The 22,853-nt window shown below is 51.7% G+C and overlaps 1 protein-coding gene across 5 annotated transcripts in view; it reads right to left on the minus strand.

Annotated features, from left to right (window-relative positions):
- The window catches only part of SMG6 (SMG6 nonsense mediated mRNA decay factor), a 103,173-nt gene that overhangs the window by 25,474 nt on the left and 54,846 nt on the right, over window positions 1–22,853 (minus strand). For all 5 annotated transcript variants that reach the window (XR_014855713.1, XM_085078234.1, XM_085078232.1 and 2 more), the window contains exon 13: window positions 17,511–17,712. Coding sequence is in view for 4 of the 5 variants with exons in the window: in XM_085078234.1 (XP_084934360.1) it covers window positions 17,511–17,712 (202 nt within the window). In the remaining variant the exon portion in view is untranslated. The remainder of the gene's footprint in view (window positions 1–17,510; window positions 17,713–22,853) is intronic.

A 22,853-nucleotide genomic window follows, 5' to 3' on the forward strand; every position in this document is an offset into this window, starting at 1 on the left:
GACATTACAAGTGCTGGTGTGAGCAGCACAGGTCCCCACCCGATGAGCAGCGCGCAGACTTGGAGCACAAAGGAGGGGTGCAGCAGCCAGCAAAAAATAATAATAAAATCAGCGTAGGGAAATGCATTGTCCAAGGTGGACAAAAAAGTGTCAAGAGGGATCTGAGTGGCTTCAGGACTAACGGAAAGGTGCAGCCACTGGGGGATATCGGATGAAATGAGGTTGTCCCACAAAGGAGGGGAGTGACAGCCACGCTGCAGGGGGGACTCGGGGCAGGATCTGAGCCACAGCGCTCCCACCACACAGCCGTGTCCCCAACACGTCACCTCCCACCGATGCCACGACCTGCAGCGGGAGCAGGGGATTGGGAACAGCGCGGTGACGAGCCCTGCGCCTGACTCACCCCAGCCTGACAGCCTGCGCGGCCACGGCGCATCAGGAGCCTGCATGAGGAGCCTGAAAAACAACTTTTTTTTTTTCCCTCTTTTCTAAAAAACAAAAAAGCCAGACGCCCTCTTCCAGATCTGGAGTTACTCAGGCTGACTCACAGCAAGGCTCTCCTGGCTCTGCTGGCAGTGCCTGGATGTACCTGGAGTGGGCTGTGCAGGCTGTGCTGGTGGTACCCATGGTGCTGCACACCTGGAGCTCTGGCACTTCCCCGAGTGCTGTGACAACACCCTGCTGCAGCCAAGCTCATTATTTTCAGCTTCAAACTTCAACCATTTTTGGTGAATCCCCGAATGAAAAAAAAAAAAAAGCCAAATAAATGAAGACTATAATTTTTTTTTTTTGTAAATGGGAAAAGTATTTCTTTCATTCTCCCATAATACGAATCCAGCAAACACGAAAAACATGAACCCAAACCAAAGCTCAGACATCACATCTGGGGAGAGACCAAGCATGGAAAATTTTAATCCAAAGGTTAATGTTTGGGAAGCTCCGAGTGTGTGAAAAGAGGGGTTAGATGGGTGCTGCTCCGCGGCTCGAACAGTTATTGCCGCCAAGTGGCGGCTTTCAAACGGTGCCTGCCTGCCCCAGCCCAGGCACTCGGGGTCAGGAGCTAAAATAGAAAACAACTGAAATCACTGGAAGCAAACAAACACTCAGATCAGATGCTGGAAAAGCCAAGCGAGGAGGGAGCCAGCAGCATGAAATGCAACTCGAGCCCTGTGACTGGGAACGGCCTCCTGACTCGCCCTGAGCAAATCGCACCAAACCACATGGTGCTGGTGGCCCTTGCGACCCTCTCCTGCTCCCTGAGCCCTCCTGTGCCACCTCCGAGGTCACCTGACAGCCCTGTGACACTCCTGCCCCAACTGTCACCTCCATCTCCTTTGCTCACTACTCTGCAGGGTCACACTCTAGTGGTTGTCACACCTTGGGGCTTTTTCCACCCTGCACTTTTCTCACCAGAACCACCATTTCCTGCCCAAGGACAGAGCACCCAACTCTTCCCCTTCCCCAACAGAAACACCTCCCTGTACCTGGCCAGAGCAGCATCTCTGCTGCTCTCCTGCTCACTCCACCCATGCACCCCGAGCTGCTGGGCTCCTGCACCCCCAGTCCTGCATCAGCTCTGCCCTCTGAGCATCTCATGCCCCTGTTTTCCCCACATCCTGCCTCCAAAATGCCTTTGTCTTCATCTTCTGCATTAGATTATGCCCTTTCCAGACTGCTCCTTCCAGACACTAGAAATCTCTCATCCCCAAAGCTCCAACAGAATAGCATCCTAATTGCCTTTGTTAGGGATGGGGCCATGCCTGTAAATAAAATTGCCACGGCTGCTGCGAGGCCGGGTCGGCACTAACAATAGCTTGAAAAGCTCCAGGAGTTCAGCGTGGAGCCCTCCCACACTAAACCAAACACAAAGAGAAGGCACCATATGTCTGCAAAGGCGGCCGTGTCAGGTGGGTCGGAGCTCCCCGGGGGTGGGAAGGGAAGGCACAGCCCCGGCAGGCGTGAGAGCATCCGGCAGAGCCACGCTGCATCCAGAGGGATGCTGGCCGGGATGCTTCCTGGGATCAGCCGGGGCAGAGCTGCTCCCTAGGGTGGCAGATGGGCTTCAAGGAGCTGCAGCATCCCTGCCCATGGGTTGGGCTCTTTGCTCAGGGCTGATGTTGCTCTCCAAGGCCAGCAGCTCACTGCTCACTGGAGCCACGGGAAGGTTTGATTTTAAGCACAGCACTGAAATAGAAATGACTGTGAGCTGCTGCAAAGGGAGGAATGACATCTCACAAAGAGTTGGGGTGTCATATATTGATGCCACCAAGGTAGCACCACCACCTTCCAGAGAAGGATAATGGAGTTCAGCTCCTAAAATGCTAATTTTGAGGCTGCTCAAGGTGTCAGACACAACCAGGCTGCTGGGGGACACACTGGCCAGAGAAGAGGAGAGAGGGAACTGCTGCTAGCAGAGAATCTCAACAAAAAAGATGGGAAAAACATAAACCAGTGCATAAAAATGGAAACAGTTCTTTAACAAACCAAGGGGTAAGGTAAGCCAGCTTCAGATCACTTTTGCCTGGCTGAGTCCAAAGTCCAGACACCTCTCTCTCCCTGACCACACTCTGCAGGTAAAAACCTAAATCTGCTGCCAAGTAACTGCAGAAGCATGGAGATAAAAGTGAAATGAAGGAAACAGAAGTGAGGCTGAGGGAAAACACCAGGAACCTCTGCAGACACTAAATGTTTCTCTAAGCTTAGCCCAGAAAAAGGGCTCTAAAAGTACATGTAAAGCACCTCTGTCTGGACAGGGGAAGGGAACAGTGATGCCAACAGAAGACCCTGATGCGGAACTGAAGGGAAATCATGGCAGGGCTCACCTGGAAAGGCAGAGGAAGTGTGTGATGAGAAACATGAGCAGAACAGGCTGGCAAAGCCTCGGCTCTGGATTGGGCTTCCTGAGAGTTTGTGCTCATGGAAACATGTGCTAGCATGCTCAGAGGAGTCCCAACAAAGGCCAGGCAGGCGTGCTCCAGCTGCCCATGGACCATCACTCCCTCTCCTCATCCCTCCAGCCAAGGGGGAAAATGTAATCAGAGCAATTCCTATTAGCAAGAATATAAAGACTTGGAAGCTCTGGGCTGTCTCTTGACAACTAATTAATTACCAGGTAGCATCCCCTTGAAGCTGCCAACACAGCACACGCAAGTTCCAGCACGATTCAGGGAGAGGGATGAACTTTACAATAAACTCTAGAATTTTACTTCATCTCCCGCCACCATCTGAGATCCTGGGGGAAACAGGAAGGGGTGGCAAGAGGCAAAGTCTGAAGCCATCTGGGATCTTCATTAACTCATTCACTCGTGGCCTCTGAAACAAAAAACCAGCAGCTTCCAGCCAGATGAGCTTCTTGGATCCTCCATTCCTTAAATGCTCTTCTGCCAGTTTCTGCCATAGGGTGCTCATCCCTGGCAGCCCCCTTGCCTGTCCCCCAAGGCTTTGTTCCCTCAGGACAGCCAGTCCTTGAAATTATTCAGAGCAGGAACTGTATTTCAGGTGGCTTTAGGTGAAATGTTCTTTACTAACAGAAATAAATAGGGGTAAGTAAGAAAGGGGGAAAAGGACAAGAGGAGAGGGACAGAGGGACAGCAGCTGACAGGTTTTATGGGAAACCACAGGAAAATGGCACAGTAGCAGAAAGTGCTGTATCTTAACTCCAGGAAGGGACCTTAAAGATCACCTAGCTCAAACCTCCCTGCAAATAAACATTCCCATAATTAATTGTAAGCCTTGTGGCAGCACTGTGAGGTCTGAACTAGGAGCCAATACATGAAATGTGAGGATATTTAGGGACAGTCATCCCAACATAACATTTCTCAGGTTCTAGAGCCACAGGGAGATGCTGCTCAGTGTGGCACTACCCAGTTTTGTCTGCATCCAGAGTGGTATAAAACTGACCATGATCAGCACAGGGGGACAGCACTATGCTGGAGGACTGCCTTGAAGAGATATTTCACATGTGATAGCTCTCCCACCACTTCAGGCAACCTAGGCAGCTTTTGGGACCAGAAGCCTCCATCTCCCTGCTCCAGGCCACAGCTCTACTGGTGGTCATAGACTTCTTCCTTAGACATCACGACAGCCACAGGTCATCTTGCTCAGGTGCAAATGTTCTGGGCTAAGCCAAAACATTTCTTTTCTATTTTTTGTCAGATTTGCTTGATGTAAGTCCAAAAACTGAGATGACATCAAAGAGCCCATTGAGCAGATCCCCTCCAGAAACACACGGGGACTTTACCTCGTTAGCACAAACACGGTTCCCCTGCAGACTTCCTGGGAACAGCTGAAGCAGCACCGCACTTCAAAAACCAGCCTGCACATCACAGGGCTGGGGAGGAGCTCAGTTCTGGCTCAGGGTTGTTGTCAACCCTTTCAAAGCCCACGCAGGATCACACACGAAAATTGTCACAGCCCTGGGGGGAACAACTTTCTCTTTGTCCCCAGGAGATGGGCTGTAAAGGCAATGGCAGGGCAGGAGCTGTCACAGGGAGCAGTCAGGGAGGGCGTGAAGTCTGATGTGAAGGAGGGAAGAGAAGACTTAGAGGATGGATTTACCCCTGCTGGGACTGGTCAGTGATTGTTTCCCATGAGCTAACAAGAGGAATGAATGTCCCTTCAGGATTTCAAAGCCGTGCCAAGAGTCCATCTGAGGGATGGCAACTGCCAGCAGTTCTGTCCCTGCTGCAGTCCCCAGCTCGGATCTGCTGCTGGCTGGGGTCTGAGGTCACTTCCAGAGGGACACAGGAGACCTGCAGGAGCCCAGGCTGAGCCGTGGCATGGAGTGACAACCAGGAGATATGCTGCTTCCTGGAAGAGTTGGAACTGATGTGCAAATAATGGCAGAAAAATGTGGGGCAAGGGAGGGTTAGAGAGAGATTAGTCTGGGGCACACTCTGGGAGATACACAATGTTAAGTATGAGGGCAAAGGAAATGAAAACTGGAAACTCAAACATAGTCAAGAATCCAATCCCAGCCTGGGCAGGAAGTTTACACTCTGCTTCTAAATATACATGTTTTTAAATCAACAAGCTTTCTTGTTCCTCAGCTCTACTGTACATCCACACGGGAGAACGAACCGGATGGAGGAACTGCCAAGCTGTCCTGGAGAGGTGCTCTGTCCACCTGGGACAAGGCATGGGACAGGACAGACATCCCTACCATGCCCCAGCAGGGAAGCAAAGGTTTCCCTAATCCTGAGGATGCTCTGGGAGAGCAGAATTCCCAGCTCCAACCATGTTGCTCAGCACGAAGCACACAGTCCTCTCCTGTGCTCTCCAACTGCCTGTGGACCATGAGGAGAGGGAATAACATCCTGTGAGCAGAGCTCAGCTGTGGTGCCTCTTTTCTCCCTGCTCTCTGGCCACTGCATTCATGCTCAGCAGTTGGATAGTCAGATATTTTTTTTAATTTGATATAATTATCTCCCAGAAATTACTGTACACAGCCTCTTGGGATCTAAAGCAATTAAGTGAAGATAAATTTCTTTCATGGAGCAAGCTGTCAAAGGATGAAGCAATTTCATTCCCCATTTGAAGTGGAAGCTTTGGGTCATGCATGGTTTATTTGAAACAATGCCATCACCTAAAGCTGCTGATCTTATCTGTCTCTCTCTGTCTCTCCATTTCAAACTGCTGAAGATGTGCAGCGTGGCACTGCCTGAAGTGATGACATCTGGCACCAGGCCAGCTACAGAAACAAGCTGCTCCTCCCCAAGCCCGAGTGCAAGAGGCCAAACATTCCTATTAAAAAGGGGGAAACCGAGGTGAAATCTGGGAAGAGCTGAAAAGTGGGAATGCTGCCCAAGGGAATGGGAGACACACAAGCTCCAGGAGGAGTGAGGTGCTTGCAGGAAGGGGTGGCACTGCCCAGGACAGGATGGGAGCATGTGGGGCATCTCTGAGGGGTAAGAGGCTGCCAGGCTTCCTCTTCCTCATCAGGCTGCCAGGATTTCATCACAAGGAGGCTCATGCCCTTCAGTTTTCATGATGAGAGGCATGGCAGGGTGGAAATTATATCCCATTAGCACATGCATGCTAAGTCTCTCAGAATTTCCAGCAAATTCTCTCCTGTCTTCACACTTCACCATGCCAAGAGGTTTCACTTTAGACCAAAAAACCACATGAAAAATAGACTCATTTCAACAAAGCATTCGCCAAAGTGGTGGATTTTATCCTGGAAAGGGGAGGATGTTGTGGAGCAAAGTGTGGCCATGGTGAGAGCTCTGCTAGCTCCACAGGTCCTGCATTGGAGATGCTCCCAGAGACTCCCAGGAAGAAAAGCACATTTAGCAGGTATTCCATACTTCTCAAATGAGGATACCTGGAGGATCTCTCCTTTCCCCCATGGAGACAGTCACTAACTCAAGTCACAGGGAAACTGGTGAGGATGCTCATGTCTAAATGGAGTTTGCAGCTATGAGTGTGAAATCAGGGAATTGCTGAGCAAATCCAGCTCCCACGGCCTGGACTGACGGGAGCATTTCATCCACGAGGCTTCTGCAAAGCTCAGATCACTGCTGATTAAATCGTTGCTCATTAGAACTATAAAAAGTTACTGGTACTAGAGGGAGCTAATAATACACACTGGCAACGGGTGCAAGTTCGAGAAGAATCTGGGTGACTTCAGAGCGCAAAAATGATCCTCAGAAGTGACCTCAGCACCAGAAATGTGGCACGTCACCCACAGCTGGGAGGTCACTGCATCAGCTGCAGAAATGCACGGCAACAAGCACGTCCCTGACACACCCTGAGGCATTGCTCCAGGGCTGCTTTTCCATGGGAAACACACATGGAACAGGTATCAGGTGAAGTGAAAGTTCTGGAAGGATGTGCAAACTCCCATCTTTTTCTGTCTATGGATATAAATCTCCTTCCTTCCCTAATAATGGCTGCTTATAATAAACATCACATCGTTTATGCTTAAGATAAATACGGAACCAGAATGTAAATCTGTTCTGTTGTTCACAGACCAGGCAGGCAGTAAGTCCTCAGAAAACACATTTGTCTTCATACTGAGAGCTTGTGTTTATATGTGCATCTACCTATTCCAAGTGCAATGAAGTTTTGGGAAAGTTTAAAAAAATAAATCAACGAAATGACTACAAATAAGAAATGCAGTTGTCACTATTCATAATAGATAAACATATAGAAAATATTTGTTACATATGGTGGAGAAAATACTTTATGTAAAATGCTGGTATGTGAAATGTTAAAGCAAATTTTGTTAATTTAAATAAATTACGGGGTTTACCTTATGTTTAAGGAAATATATGCAAATATGTTATGGAGAAAAATGTGATTAAATTATCTGCTGGATTAAATATCCAGCATTTTTCACGTCCCACCACAGATACAGCCAGGCCAGCAGCAGTAAAGCTGCTCATGTGGGGTCCATGTTTGGGAGGAATTTTAATGCTTCCCAATGAACCTTCCCTTAGTACCCCCTTGTCTTCCTAAGGGACACGGGTGGCCTGGGGCTGAGGCACTGGCCTGAAATCCTGGGTATCAGGGGTTTGTTCTCATCCTGGAGCTAAGGCTTCCTGTGGGACCAGCTCGGTCCCTCAGCCCTGTGTACCTCTGTTGCCAATCCCTAACAAGGAAATTGCTTTTCCTTCTGTCACAACGTGTTGTGGAGATATGTTCATTAATGCCTGGGAAGTGCTTTGACTTCAATGACTTTGCAAAAAAAAAAAACCAAACCAATAAATAAGATCATGGTGGTATCTTCGTCTCTCTCAGGTTTGGGATGTGACAGCAGGAGGGCACTGAGGGTGACAGCTCTGTCCTGCCATGGGAGCTGGGCTCTCCATCCTCACCCAGACCCAGCCCAGAGCTGGCAAACGGATTTGGCATCCACAAAAACAACACAAGCTCCAGCTGGGAGCAGAAACGTGGGGAGCAGACTCCAAGCTCAATGACAGAGGTCACCTTCCGTCTCCCGTAGAGACAGAGTAGATCCCCATCTGTTATTTGGGCTGACCACTCCCTGCATTCCACCCCGTCCACTTCTTTGGCAAGCTTTGCAGGACGTGGATCTTTCTTATTCAGGATAACAATGAGGAGTTATTAATTGGGTCTTTTTTAGGCTTTCCTGAGGTCCTTCCCAGAGCTGCGTTGGTGGATACCACGGCGTTGTCGCCTTCAGGTGGGATGTTTTAAGCATTTCAGTTGGGCAAGGACCAAACAGTGCCATAAAGGAGGGTCCCTCCAAAGCAGAGCCACGGGTAGAGACCAAGAAGACCAATTCTTCTTTCTGAATTTAGTACCAGAAAGAAGAGGCTGAGCAGTGGCAGCGTATCCAGCTGGCAAAGAGTGAGGCAAAGATGCAACCCTGAGTCCCAGGGAGCCCTCATGTGATCCAAAGCATCCTATTAACACTTGAGCAGCACAAAGATTGTCTCAGGCCATGCTTCATGCCCAGGGATAGCTCAGCCAGCCAGAGCAGCCTTTCCATTTCCTCAGAGTTTCTCTGGGTAGCAATAAGAGATGGCTCATTGGGAGGGGATCCAGCATTAATGGTGTTTTAATGAGGCCTTTCAATGCACTTATAGACCAATCAGCAAATTCCATGAGGTCTGGGCTCTAATATGTCATTCCAAGTACACTCAATACCTCTTCACAGCCAGAGCTGTGCACTCTCTGGGCCTGATGTCCTGCCAAGACGTGGCAGGTTTGGGTGTTGGGGCAGCAGAAGTAAGGCCATTTCCCAGTGGAAAATCCCCAGGGAAGTGAAGGGTGCACCCAGTGTGCTCCAGGGAGGTGCTGCACATGGTCTGACTCTCTTTTCCTAGGTCACTCCACTATTCCCAGCTCCGGGAACACACGGTCAGCAAGTTTCTTGAATAAGACATTTCCCGTTTCCCAAGAATCTGTGCCGAACCTCTGGAAGCAGCTTTGAGGACAAAAGGACTAAACCCAAGGAAGTTTCCCACCTCATTACATAAACCTAGCCTGACCATGACAGAAGCAAGGACGTTGGACAGAGAGCATCATCTGATCCACACGGAAAGATCCAACACCAGCCATGGGACGAGGCTGATTTATCCTGTCAGCCCCTGCCTGACAGGAGCTGATGATCCCATCCCATCTCACTTCCAGAAAACACTTTAAAAGAGCCTTCAGCTGACAGCAGAGCCAAGCTGAGCAGGGCTGGCTGAGGATCCAACACGTGCTGGGGCACGTGCACAGCTCACACCCTGATTCACTTGGAGCTGACGCTGTGGTTGAAGCTCCCTGTCCAAGATGAGCCTGGAGGAGAGGCAGAGGTGCATCCAAGGCTGGGGAGGAAGGGATGGAAACATCACGAGCCGCTTGAGAGAACTCCCCACGCACTGTGGTAGTGCTTTTTCCCTCCACGTGCCAGGAAAGAGGCATTTCAGGGACAGGGAAGGTTGTTTCCACCAACTGCTGGTTCTTCCCTCCCTGCTTCCCCCCATACTGGAAAGCAGCACCTTGTACTTCCCTGCAAGCTGTGCCCAGACCACAAAGCCACTCTGCCTCTGACTGACAGGGGGGGATTAAAAGAACACGTGTAACTGGATCTTAACACGTTGGCAGGTGGTTCCTCACCTCGCAGTTCCCACACACAGCTCTCAGCTCCGGCACCGGGCAGAGCAGCAGGACCCCAGCTCTGCAGGGGAGGCTGCTGTTAGATCAGCTCCTCCTCGCCATCCTGCCTGCCCAGGGACCTGTTCACGCTCGGCTGTGGCCAAGGGGCTGCAGGGCTTTGAAGTCCTGCTGCCTCCAGCGCCGTTTCACAGCTCCATGCCACGGCTGTGCGTCAGCAGCCCCGAGCACTCGGCGCGGCCGGGGCGAGAGGACGTGAAAAGCTCCTATGCCCCAGAGACTGCAGTGCACAGGATACGGCCTGGATTAAAATCTGGTCAGCAGAGGTCTTAAAATGTCAGTGTAAACAGGAGGGCAGTGCTGGCAGGGCCGCAGGGAAGCTTGCTCAGGCTTCTGCTGCTTAACAATAGGTTCAGTGACCTGGACAAAGAAAAGCTCTCCTGATAAAGCCAGCAGATTAGACACCATCTCAAACCCTCCCTAGCTTTCAGGAGAGCAACTCTGGAAAGGCAAGAGTTTTTTTCTCTAACAGGCAAAAACTTGGAATTTCTCAGTCACCTAATCATGAACAAACACACAATATTTAACACAGTTAATGCCAAGTTGTGCCTCCAGGAAGGAGCAAAGGCTGCAGGACACTGGGAGTGTCCAGTGGGTAAAGAGAGGAGAGCACAGTGTCACCTCCTCCTGAGGAGCAACATGTGGAGTCTGCACAGCCACAGCTCAGACACACCACGAGAGCAGCTCAAGGGATCCAAACAGTGCCTGAGACAGTCCTGCCCCTCATTCCATCTATTCAGCTTACAGAAAAAGGATGGGAACTGGGGGGACAGGGGACATATTTACATATCAGAGTTAGAGCAGCAACCCAGGAGTTCCCAACCTACAGCAAAATTCAGTTATTGGAAACTGAGACAAAGCAAATTTAGCCAGGAAATAATGCATGTTTTTAACAGTGACTGAAACTGGGTCTGGCGACAATTCGCTGAGGATCCTGAAGGGTTCTCAGCCTTCCAGAATCAAGGGTTTGTGCTTTCTACAAGACCTGCTGTTGGAAATTTCCCTGTGGTTTCATGAGGGATAAAAAAACCAGTGGAGATGGCCACAGCTTCCCCAGCCTGCCAGCATCCGGGGCTCTCCCAGGCTGGATTCCCCGCTCCCAGAACTGACACACACCACCGTGGGCTCCTCTTTGAAGATGGGGTTCCTGACCTGTACATTCTTCCCAGAAGCTCCCTGACGTTCAAAGCACCTTGCTGACAGACAGGCAGGTGTGCCTGTGACAGTGACCACCTCCCCAAAGCCATTGTGGGGGCGGAGGAGGGGGAGCAGCCCCCCAAACACAGCCCTGGGCAAGGCACGGGGGAGGACTCCCAGCCCAGCTGTGACATTTCCTCTCACCTATACCTGTACAGCTGTTTCCTACAGGGCTGCAGCCTCAAGTGAGATGTGTGAGGCTTCTGTAGGTGCTTGGGAACAAGATGGAACAGAAACGCTTCACACCTGGCCCCAAAATTACAGCACGCTGGCAGGTGGCCAACATCAACTGGCAGAGTACCAGTTGCAATGGACATCAATTAAGCAGCCTGTCATCCTCAGACTGCAGGCTTTGCTTTTTGCGATCTGCATCGCTCCTTAAGCCTTCAGCAGCACCAGCACTGGAGTTTTCCAGATGGGATCATTTTCCGCAGATTCCACTCGCTAGATTTATTGCAGTTTTTTTTTTTCTTCTTTTTTTTTAACCCACTCCCCCCCCCCCTCCTTCAAGAGGCTGAACTATTATTCCACATTGCAGATTTCTCCAGGGTTGGATTCAGCATCCTTGTGCTGTGCTAGTGCTTGTTTGCCATCGGTTCCCTTCACCCTCAGCTGCACAAACGCAATTTTAAGAGTATCCTCAGAACTCTCTTAGCTTAAAAAGTGATTAAAAACTGAGACCAAATGATAACTGAACAGGATTCCTCTCTGGAAGATGCTCTGCACAGCCCGAGGAGATATTGCAGCAGTCACTGGACAGGACTTGTACCCATTGCTACAATGCTGCATTTTAAACAGCAGTTAAACATTTATGCATTTAAACCAGTGCTGCCTCCTCTGCCACCCAGACGTGGGGACATGGACTGAGCCTGGCACTTCCCACTGTGCTAAAGGCAGAGAGAGGCTCCCACAATGCCCACACAGCCCCTGGTGTGGCATCATCATGGTTCAAGGTGATGCCAAGGACAGCTGAGGAGTTCAAAGCAGGTGATGCTCTCCCCGCTACCTCTGTGGTGGCACAAAACCCAGCCTCTCCTCCATCACCCCATGACATCATCTTCCAACATGGCCCATAATTTAGTTTAATTGCCTTTTACGATCCAAAGGCACCACATGAAAGGGAAGGTCGAGGCTGGGATGGAGTTCAGATACTGGTCAGAAAATGTAAACACCTCTTACTCTGCCGCCTCGGGGCTGCCAGCTCCTGCCAAGTCCCTGCTCTGAGCAGAGCTGCCCGTGGCAGGGATCTTTCACGGCTTGTTTGGAAACCGAGGCAGGGAGGAATGGAAGGAGTTTTTCAAGGATGACTCCTCCTTGGACTCTCCTACTTGGGGCTCCGATCTCTGCTCACAGTTTCCCTTTTCCTCTCTGGACCAAACTCCAAGCTGGAAGCTCTCGCTCTCATGGGCTGTGAGCATTTGCCTGCCAGCTGGAGGGAGATGCTCCAAGGCTATGGAATGGGAATATGGAAAGGATGCTGAGAAAACAGTTACATTTGCTCACTGGGGTTTTCTCTCTGCTTACAACGAGTTTGTGCTCTCAGAGCCCTGGTCTTGCTACCTTTTCTCTGATGTCTTGCAAAAAATCCTCCCAAAATCACTGTAGTGTGGCCACTCCAACGTGGATTTAATCCCTGGCATTCCAGGAGTCATTAGGTGTCAGAAAGGACAGAAAGTCTGGGGTTTAGAGGCATGACAGAGCCCAGTCACTCCAACAGCTACTCCTCCTGGGCTTTTAAACCTGGGGCTCCCTTTCCAAGAAGCATCAGACATGACTACATGCTGCCAAGAGATCTCTGAGAGTCTTAGGAAGACTGAAATACCATAAATAAGTGAAGTGAATAACAAGACAGGACTAATTTTAGCCCAAGCCTAAATAATAATTAGCTCCTAAACAGCTAATCCACAGGCCACTGCCAATCTAGAGCATGTTGGGGCAACTAGGGAGAGGGTCACATTTGAACTATCCACCTGGGCTGGACAGTGCAGAGGAAAGAGATTTGGGATTTCTAAGGAGAATAAAGCTTGGGGTTTAGTCTATCTGCACTGACAGGTGAGTGAAACAAGGAACAGCACCAAGTGTGGGAAGCTCAGTGGCCACCCCAGAGCTGGAGGAGTCACGCAACATCCAGCTTGCGGGTCTGGCAGTAAAATACTGCTAATTAATTTTCAGAGCCTCGCATTTTAGGGCTTTCATTTGCCTGGTGAGGTGAGACAGGGTTGAGACCAGTTGAGTGGTGAGTATCTGAGACAGTCCACTCCACACATGAGCATGCACATGAGGGAAAGGAAAAAAAGTGCCTTTCTGTTTGAGAGGAGGGAACCACAGTGACTGGCCCTATAAGCACATGTATTAATCATGCACCGTCTGGTTTTAATCCACACACTGCTGATCCTGCGTCTCACTGTATTGTTATCAGGGGAAGGAGTATTTCTCCTCAATCTTATTCACCAGCCAAAAGCCTGAAAATGCAAAAAACACATTTGTGAAGTGCCTTCCCAAGGACCCTGGGCCCCGGACCTGGTGAGCTGGGGCTGCTGCCTTTTTATTGGCGTTTAAAAACCTTTTATTAACGTGTGTCAGGGCTGGGGGAGGAGAGACAGGCTCAGGTTTCAGGACCCCCCATGCAGAGAGGTTTATTGTGGGAAGGGACATTAACACTTTCTCCTCCACATCTGCCCACGGCTGGGGCATGTGGCAGAGGGTGTGCTGCAGGCCCAGGCCTGGGAGATGCACATGCTGAGCCCAATCCATGCCTGCAGAGAGGAAAACCTCCCTCCTCTGCTCCATGCCAGGGGTATCTGCAGCCCTCTCCCAGCTCTGCCATGAGCTCCAAGGGGTCACTGCAGAGCAGGATGCTCCCGAGACAACAGGATCCAGTGAGAGCTGAGGAATCCAGGACATGCCCCAGGTTCCCAGGGCTGCACCCACGCACCATCCCTAGGACTCTCTTTAACCTCAACACGACCCAAGTGTCTTCCATTACAGCAGCAGCACCATGAATCCATAGCTGCCACCTTTCCAACCTTAACTCAGCCATGCTGCTGCTCCCTGCTCTTGCCTGGGGTGCAAGGCTGGGTGAGGGAGGTCCTGGCAGAGTCTCCTTGGGCTGCAAAGGCTGCAGACACAGCTGACAGCTCAGGCACCAGGCTGCATAGTTTGCTGCTGACTGGTAAGGTCGGTGGTGTTCCATCACACAAGCTGCAGTGGAGATGTGCCCAACACACACACCCAGGAAAACAACACCGAGTTCTGCTCACCCCAGAGCCAGCTTTTGTTGGTTACAGCTCCAATGACAGTGCAAGAGACTATGGGGAAGCTCTAAGTGTCCCACTGGCTCCAGCAGGAATCCGAACGCGCGGCTCCGTGGCAGCGAACGGAGTCAGAACGTTTTCACTCAAAATAAGAGCCACGCCAAATGCTCAAAAACTTGCTGAGAAACTCTGGCTGAATCCTGCACTCCATCTGCTAAATGGGACGTGGAGAACAAAAAGGAGTGGGAAGAAGTGTTTGTCCTATACAGCTTACAAAACAACCACCCTCTTGGTAGAGCCAAGAAGCCAACACCATTTTAAGCCCAATTCCCTCCAGTTCTGCCTTTCAACAGATTCTTTTCCTCTGAAATGTTACAAATTAATTAATAAACTAGGAGGTAGGATGGAGTAAAGAATGGAGTAGAGATTTGGAGCATCAGCAAGCAAGGTGAGATATCCTTGCAGTAAATGCCAACTGTCTTTTCCTAGCTATGCAAGTGATGGAAAAGGGACCCAGAGTCACTCTGGCACACCAGAACCCTCCTCCCAGGCCACAAGACACTCTCATTGTGCCATATAAAGAGCAGTACATTCTCATTGCCTCTCCAGCAAAGAATTTGGGCTGAAAACTGGGCCAAGACTGGGAACAGAACAGTAAGAAATTGGGTGCAAAAAATAACTCCTGCTAAAAAGCAATGAAAAATCAGTATGGGAAAAAATCAGTGCCAGAGAGAGCTGCTTTGCTGCCATTTCCTGCTGGAGGCTCAGGGACACAAATCCCAATATGCCACCATGCTCAGCACAGACACGAACCCTCCCACTGCAAACAGCCCAGAGATGGATCCCACAGGGTCAGAATGGTTTGGGCTGGAAGGGATCTTGAAGACCATCCAGTGCCATGGGCAGGGACACCTTCCACTAGACCAGAGTGCTCCAAGCCCTGTCCAACATGGCCTGGAACTGATCAGCTGGTGAGGAGTTCATCTGGGCTCTGCACACTACAGGGAGGGAAGGGAGCAATGCTGGACTGGAGATGGCACAGAGGGCTCTCAGTTTAAGCTGGGTTGGGGGATTCTTTGCTAGGAAGTGCCTTTTTGTATCACAGTCACTCTCTGGAAAGGCACGTTGGGTTTGTGCCTCTCAGTCCTGCCTGGCTCTGCAGAGCCTTCTGCAACACCCCACTTCTGCAGAGTCAAGTAATTCCTTTGTTAATACTGCAGAGGGATAAGATTTGTGCAAGAGGGTAGTCACTCGACTGTGATGACGCAGCTGCCACTCCAGTCCCTTTCTAGAACGTTTCCAAATCACAGAAAACGGGGTAGGAACATCCAAAAAGGTCACTTTGCCTCCTATTCTAAGGTGTTTACCTCAACACAAGTTGTACCTGAGAGGCTGTACCCAGCCTGCTAGGAAAATCTCCAAGGCTAAAGAGCTCCTGAAGACTCACTAAGCAGGCTGCTCTCAAGTGCTGAACTACCCAAAAGTATGACACCTTTCCTTAAGTCTCATCTTAATCTATTTTGCCGCAATTTCTGCTTGTTCCCTCCTGTGCTTTTCAGCATGGAGCTGGAGGACAGCTTGCTCTGCTCCTCTCTACCTTTTCCCCGAATTTCCTCTAGACTAAAAAGTCCCAGCTCTCCCAGGCTCTTCTTGGAAGGCAGGCTTTTGAGCTCTCTTTTCTAACTCACTGGTCTCGTCTTCATGCTCTCAGGTGTCCTCTGCACAGTGAACACACAAACCTGCTGTTTTACCTGTCTGACCATTAATAAAAACACTGGTCAGAAAGAAATAAAGGGCTACAGGCACAGCCAGGCCTGGCTACTTCCCTCTGGGATTGGTGCTGCCTTTCAGGCAGAGCTAACACAACGTCCAGTATTCCTGGATTCCTGGGAGGCTGGTGCTGAGCTGTGAAGGCACCAACTCCCACCTGGGGAGTTGTGCAGTTTCTTTATAAAGCACCAGAATCAAAGGGAGCTGGGAGAGGGAGAGCTCAGATCAGAAGCTCAGGTGTAGCTACAGGACAGAGACACAAAGATGAGTGCAAGTGCTTGGCAGGGCAGGTAGATGGCACTCCAAATAAACGGGTGTGTGGTTAGAGAGGCAGAGTTCAGGGAATACTGACCTCCCTCCCACTGACAGGGCACCAGAGATGCTCAGCCACCTCACCTGGTGGGCTCTGATTTGTGGCTGCTGGGAAAAGAATGTCTGTACAGGGAGTGGGGCACTGGGATTGTCCCTAGCAGAGGCCACCACACACACTGGGCAAACCTTAGGGCAGTGGTAACTGCATGCTTCTCATTTTAACCCTGTCAAATCGAGCCTTGAAAATTCATGTTTCCACAGAGACTTCCTGGACTAAGGTGCTTCCCTAAACTGGAAGGACTCTTGGTTTTACTGGCAGCTCTGTGCTCCTGTGCTGCAGGCAGTGCTGCGAGCACAGGTTGGGACAGACGGAGAAGTGAAACAGAAATTCGCACCTTTGGGTCCCTCTGTGAGAAAGGTCCTGAATTTCTCACTGTCATTTCAGGGAAATGTCATGAAGAAGAAGTGGCACAGGGAAAGGCACCTTGCCACTGTCACACAGAGGTTCTCCACAGAAACCTGGCTTTGCATCTCCACTTCTCCTCCTGGAGCACCAATTCCTTTAGGGAGGGGACACTGCAGCTTCCCAGATGAGCCACGTTTTTGGAGCTGCAGCTCTGCCTCCGAGCAGGAAACTGTTGAGAGCCACTCTCATCCTGCCGTGCCTCCGAGGGCGTGCAAAACAAATGCCATTGTGCCTCCTCCATCCCCCACCAGGCTCAGACACGTTCTCCAAGTGCAGCCCCCAGATCCCTCCTGGCCAGGTGGTGGCAGAGAGCAGACCCAAAACCCCACATCAACAAGGGAACTGATTTCATTATTCTAAAAACAAACAGCCAAAGGAAAGTTCAGCCTAGAATGGGCTGCTAGAGCAAAGAAAGGAAAATAGAGAGCGGGCAGTGGGGAATGCTTCATATTCCTAAAAGCCTTTTGTACGTTAACACATGGTGTCTGCTTCTCTCTAGTCACCTATTTATCACTCTCCTCTTTAGAGAAGGAAAAAAGTCCTGGCTGCCTTCCTAAGGCAGAGTTTTGTGGCCGGGGGGAGGGGGAGGGTGCTTTAAGCATGATGCAAACCATTTGGAGTGCACCGAGAGCTCTGCCAACACAAGCTGCACTATTTAAACAAGTGAGGAAATGATCGTATATACAACATGCCAGCGAGCACACACACACCAGAGGAAGTCGAGAGGGGTTTTCATGACACAGAGCTGGATGTCAGCGGCTGAAAGGTCGATATTTTCCCTTAACACCCTTCTCAATGACTTAATCGTGTTCCGTTTGCACAGAAAACTTCCCAAGAATAAAAGTCTGGAGGAATCGAGGGGGGATGTTTGGCCTACTGCTGACCTTGTCCGAGGTCCTCTCCACGTAGCAGGGCTCCTGGGGGGCGACCAGCAGGGGAACGAAGCCCGAGAGCAGCCGATCCTCTTCCAGGCTAAGCAGGGCAAGGTCGTCATCTGGGTCCTTGTACAAGGGCACCTCCGACTGATTCACTGTGGTCAGTATGTTACAGAAGTCAGCCAGCGTCGCCCACACATCTACTGAGACCCTGGGAGAACGAGGAGAGACGTGAGCAATTCAGGGCTGGAATGCGTTGGGAGTTGCCTGCAATGCTGCAGCGAATACCAGAGAGGTGAGGCGAGGCGAGGCAGGCACTGCTGCTGCCCTGCCCCGAGGGATGGCTCTGGTGCAGCTGTGCTGGCACTGACCCCGGCAGGGACCGTGACCCTGGCCCTGGTGTCACCCCCCTGGATGGGGACAGCTCCCAGGATCTCGCCCTTCCTGCCGCTCTGCCCACCTCTGCCCAATCCCCCAGCCCCGTGCTCCTTGCAGATGCTCATGACTCAATTTTAAAGCCTGCTGGGAGGACAGACTGAACACCCACATTGCTGAAGGGGCTCTAGGGGGGCTCCAATCCACCCTGGGGGGCTCCAGCCCAGCCCAAAGCATCCTCTCCTTCGTGCAGCTCTTATCTGCTGCGACCACGTGCTGCAGCCACGCTCTGCAGCACGGAGATTGTCTCAGTTAGACCCCAGTCATGGGGGGTAAAAGCTGTGCTTTGCTTCTGGCTTCATGGGTTTCAATGCTCATGAGTGACCTGCAAAGCTGCCTCTGCATTTCTCACCTTCCCAGAGTGGCAGTGATATGCAGGGTGCAAACAGAAGGCCACTGGTAGCCCTGGACCACTTTCCACACATCCCCATCACACATCCCCATGGCTGAACACACTCCAGGGAGGACCCAACACCCCAGAGAGAGCCAGCGTGGAGAAAGCAGAGAAACAGGCAACAAGCATGGGGGTACTACAGATAACCAGGCTGCCTTGCACTGTATTTCTCCCTCCTGTTTCCACAAACACTCAGATTAGGGGTTTTTTGGGATGTAAGTAGGAAACAGGGGAAACTGGGCTTGATCTGCTTCTGGTGTGCTGCTCCTCCACCCCACACCTCTGGAGAAAAGCACAGGGAATCCAGCATCCCCAGGGGTGCAGCAGTGACCGGTGCGGGCCGAGGCAGCCCAGGGCTGGAGGGAGGCCCCCTGCTCTTTGAACTGCTCCAGGTGGACAGAGTCTGCACTCGGTTATTTACGGGAATCAATGTACCAGGAAAGCGCACTGAAATGAAACATCTTGTTTTCAAGAGCGTCCTGGGAGCCAGGCAGAATGAGGAGCCATTAATCAAAGCCCGGCACGTAATCAGCACACATGTAACGCAGAGTCGCCCACGTCCCTGAGCCAGCCCTAGCCCACGTCCTGCAGAGGAGAGAAGAGGTCCTTCAAAACCCTCTGGTCACAGACACCAGGAGCTGGGTTCATTCACAAAGCTCCATCGCTTGGCTCAGCCAGGTCTGGCTGTCAGAAATGTTTAAATATGGAAAAAAATAAACAGTTGCAACACGTTTTTCGGAGGGATCTGTCCGAGGCCCTTTGTGATGTAATGGGAAACGCTGCGTTTGTGCTACCAGCTGGAAAATAAACAGAGCTGCGAGGGTTAAAAGGAACTGAACTTTCCACGACCCCTATCTGCAAAAGAAGAAAATAATAAGAGGAATGATCCACTGCCCCACAGCCCTGATAGTTTATCCTCCGGCCCAGGCTGCAGAGACAAGCACCGGATGTGATAGGGCTGCTCTGGGCCACCTCCAAGGCGAGCTCTGCCCATGGGAGATGCACAGGGCTTGGGAGGCTCAGCCTCCCCCAGTGCCCTGCTGGCAACTGGGCTTGGCTGCCTGAGGCCTCTCACATAGCACTGGTGGGGCCCCACGGCCACGAGGGCTCGCTGGGATGAAGGAGGTGCAGAGGCATCAGCAGGGAGAGGAATGGGAAAAGTGCCTGCAACTGCCAGGGAATGGGAGTGCTAGGGTGTTGGGGACAGGCATGGATGCAGGGGACATTCCCGGGAGCTGGGACAGCCAGGTGCATGGGGCCACAGTGGAGGAGAGGGGAAGAAACACATTGTAGAGAGCCTGCCTGTATTCCCAAAAAACAGAGCTGCAGGCAGGGGATGGTGATGACAGTGAGGGCGGGAGGGAAGCAGAGGGCAGAGGCTGGAATCCGGGCTGGACTGGGATCCACAGCAGGGCAGGGGTTGAGGGAGGGTGAAGGACCAGCACAGATAAAGCACAGGGAACGTCTCCTTCCACAGCGCTTGGCATCCAAAGTCAGAAAAATGCCACAGGAACAGTCACTGAGCTGGCACTGCTAATGCCCTTGGCAGGCACCCAGCCCAGCAGTCTCCTCTTCCCCCTGGCAGGGCACCCCTCACCACCCCTGAGTGTGACAGCAGTCCCTGTCACCTCATCCTTCATCTACAGCTTCACAGTGCCTTGCCACATCAGCCATTTGCCCTGCATGTGACAGGTTCCCACCCTGGGCTCACTTCAGTCAAACCTCAGACCCTGCTGCTCCCCGGGCTGCCAGATCTCACTGCAATGCTACCCCAGCAGTGCCCTGCAGAACCTTCAAAAAGCCAAGAAAGAAGCAGTGCTGGCATTTTCCCCTGGTTTTCTCCTGTGATGGCACAAGCAGCACTGCAAACATCAGTTCTGATCATTTCCTGCCACCCCCTCGGGTGCAGCTCCTCCTCTGCAGCCCAACTCCCACCACTGCCACCACCAAGATCATTCACCAGCTGCTGCCGCTGGCAAAGCCAGCGAGGACAAACGGCTCACATGGATCAAACGGCCCTGTGGATCTCCTGCTGGGACATGCACTCACCCTGGAAGGTCACACAACACTCATGAGCCCTGTCAGGCTCCTTCTCTCCACTGCCCCTGCCCAGGACCACCTCACAGCCACCCCCAGGCATTTCTGGCTTATGTCACCCCACGGCACGGCGGTGCTGCAGCCTCTGAGCAGAGCCCAGGCGTTTCCAGGTGCCTGGAAGCTCTGTGCATGCACAGTGCCACGGCTTCGACGTCCCTCTGTGGAGGGAGGCCCCGAATTACTGACACTGAGCCCAGGCACGCAGCTCCCAGGTAGAGGGACGAGGCTCCCAGAGCTTTTAACCGAGGAAGCGAGAAGGGGGTTAGCGCGAGGTCTTTCCTCGGAACGGGGGTTCATTCACTTCCCCACAGACACATTTACATTTGCTTATTCCACTAGGACAGGAAAAAAAAATAAGAGTTAATTTCTTTTTTATTGCCTCAGGATTCCAGGTTTAATGTAGCTGTCAGTGTGAGCGCAGCCCAGCTGCAACGCCGACGGACACAACCCGGCCAGGCAGCGGCGAGAGAGCAGAGAGCTGGACCGTGGCCCCGGGGCTGAGAGGCTGGGAATGGCTCCTGGCAGAGATGGCGGCATCACCACAAGGCAAGAGGCACAGAGCAAAGTGTGGGGAGAGCAGAGGATGCCAGGGGGAGCCTGATGCTCACCGAATCCCTGCGCGGCACTCCGGCGTGAGCCACCATCCTCACCGGGGGCGCGGGCTGCCTGGTGATTAATATCAAGCACAATGACCCCATGTTACAAGCCTGCGGGAGCCTGTGGAGGTGGCCATTTCCTGTGTAATACCAGCTTGTTTAAACACTAACATCCAAACTCCACAGCTGCAGAACAAACCCGGAAAGCGCGGCGCAGAAGAAGCCCTGCATTGTGTTCCCAGCCGCTGCCGAGCCGCGCTGTGTGCAGATGGCAAACGCCTCGGGCCATGCGAGCCCAGGGGCCAGGCAGCAGCACCCACTGGCTCCCTGTGCCCCCAGGATGAGGTGATCTGCATCCTCCTCCAGGCTTTTCTCTCTCCTGGACCACGGGAAGTTGAACTTTTAAAAGCAGCTCCTTTGTGTGGAGCAAAAAGGGTTGGCCATGGGAGCTGTTCCCAAAAGGTGTTCACCAACCTTGTGGGCTCAGACAGAGCAGCATGAGGTGATCACAGCCCTTCTACACCAGGTATTTCCCCCACTCTGCCCTGCACACAGTCCCTTTGACCATCCAGGCACCCAGTCCTCTCCCAGGAACCTGCCTGTGGAGTTGGAGGGATACTCTTCCCAGGAGAGGTGCAGTCTCCTCCCACCCACCCTTTGCTTTGCCACAGCCCCTTTCTCCACAGAAACTTTTGGCTTCTCCTTTGCTTGACTTTACCTCTATTCTCAGCCAGGTTTACACTACTGAGACACCTCTGAACCCTGGCTTTGAAGTCTCGATAGGGAAACTCTGGTGGCCAGCGTTACTGAGGCTGGGATCTGCAAAACGGATTTTCCATTTAGTCTCCAGCAAAGTCTTGGCACCCCTGTGCAAGACTCTGTCCATCCCTCCCAGTGGGAGCTGCCATCTCAGTGACACTTCTCCGCGAGAGCGATGTGATGAGAGCGATCTGGCACATCTCTCTGGGAAGGTAAGCTCTAGAATGTGCTCACAGCTTTTGGATTTAATTTAATACTTGGTTTAAATTAACCATTTTTAAATGCTTGCAGACAGTCTCCACAAACTGAGAGGCCCTTGGCCCTGCGTGGAAGGAGCACAGATTTGCCAGGGTCAGCCCTGCAGCAGTGTCTGTCTAGCCAGTGGCTTCCCCATCAGTCCTTGTGCCTCATTTAGCAATGGATTAATTGTGGCAACAGAGCAGAGCAAGGAGCAGCTTTGCTCCCTCTGTCCAGCCATATGTCCCAAAAGGGGATGGATTCACTTGTACAGCAGCCTCCTTGGAGATCCACCTTTTACCCCATCTGCTGCCAGTACCTCTGCCTTAGGGGATCCATCCCGCTCCCTTCTCCCCAGGATCCCTGCTTTTATACCCCAATCTCTGCAAATTATTCGTGGGGACATTTGGTCCAGAAGATGCTTCTCCAACCGCCTTAAACAACCACCTGCAGAGACCTCAGCACAAGGTTTGCCATGAAACATGCAGATAGCAATTAATTTTAAGATACAAAAGTGACAGCTGCTTGCTGCTAGAAGACTTGGCAACACCTGGTTCAGACACAGAATTCCCACAGCACTGAAGCAGAGATGTCCAAGGTTAAGTTTAGCTCCTATTCTGGAAAGGCATAAGGAAAGAGTCATGGAAAGAGTGCTGAGCTCCTCTTCCAAAATAGGAAGGACACCCTTCACCTTTCCAATACACACAGAGAGGTATTTAGGAAGTCCATCAGCTGAAAACCTGTTCCAGGGCATCCCCTGAGCCACGGTGACCACGCAGTGTGGCCAAGAGCTGGATGAGTGCACTAGACCAAGGAGGGTGGATTTGGGGAAAG

Source organism: Lichenostomus cassidix, chromosome 19 (assembly GCF_008360975.1).
Source record: "Lichenostomus cassidix isolate B80296 chromosome 19, HeHo_3.0, whole genome shotgun sequence".
Classification (NCBI taxonomy): Eukaryota; Metazoa; Chordata; class Aves; order Passeriformes; family Meliphagidae; genus Lichenostomus; species Lichenostomus cassidix.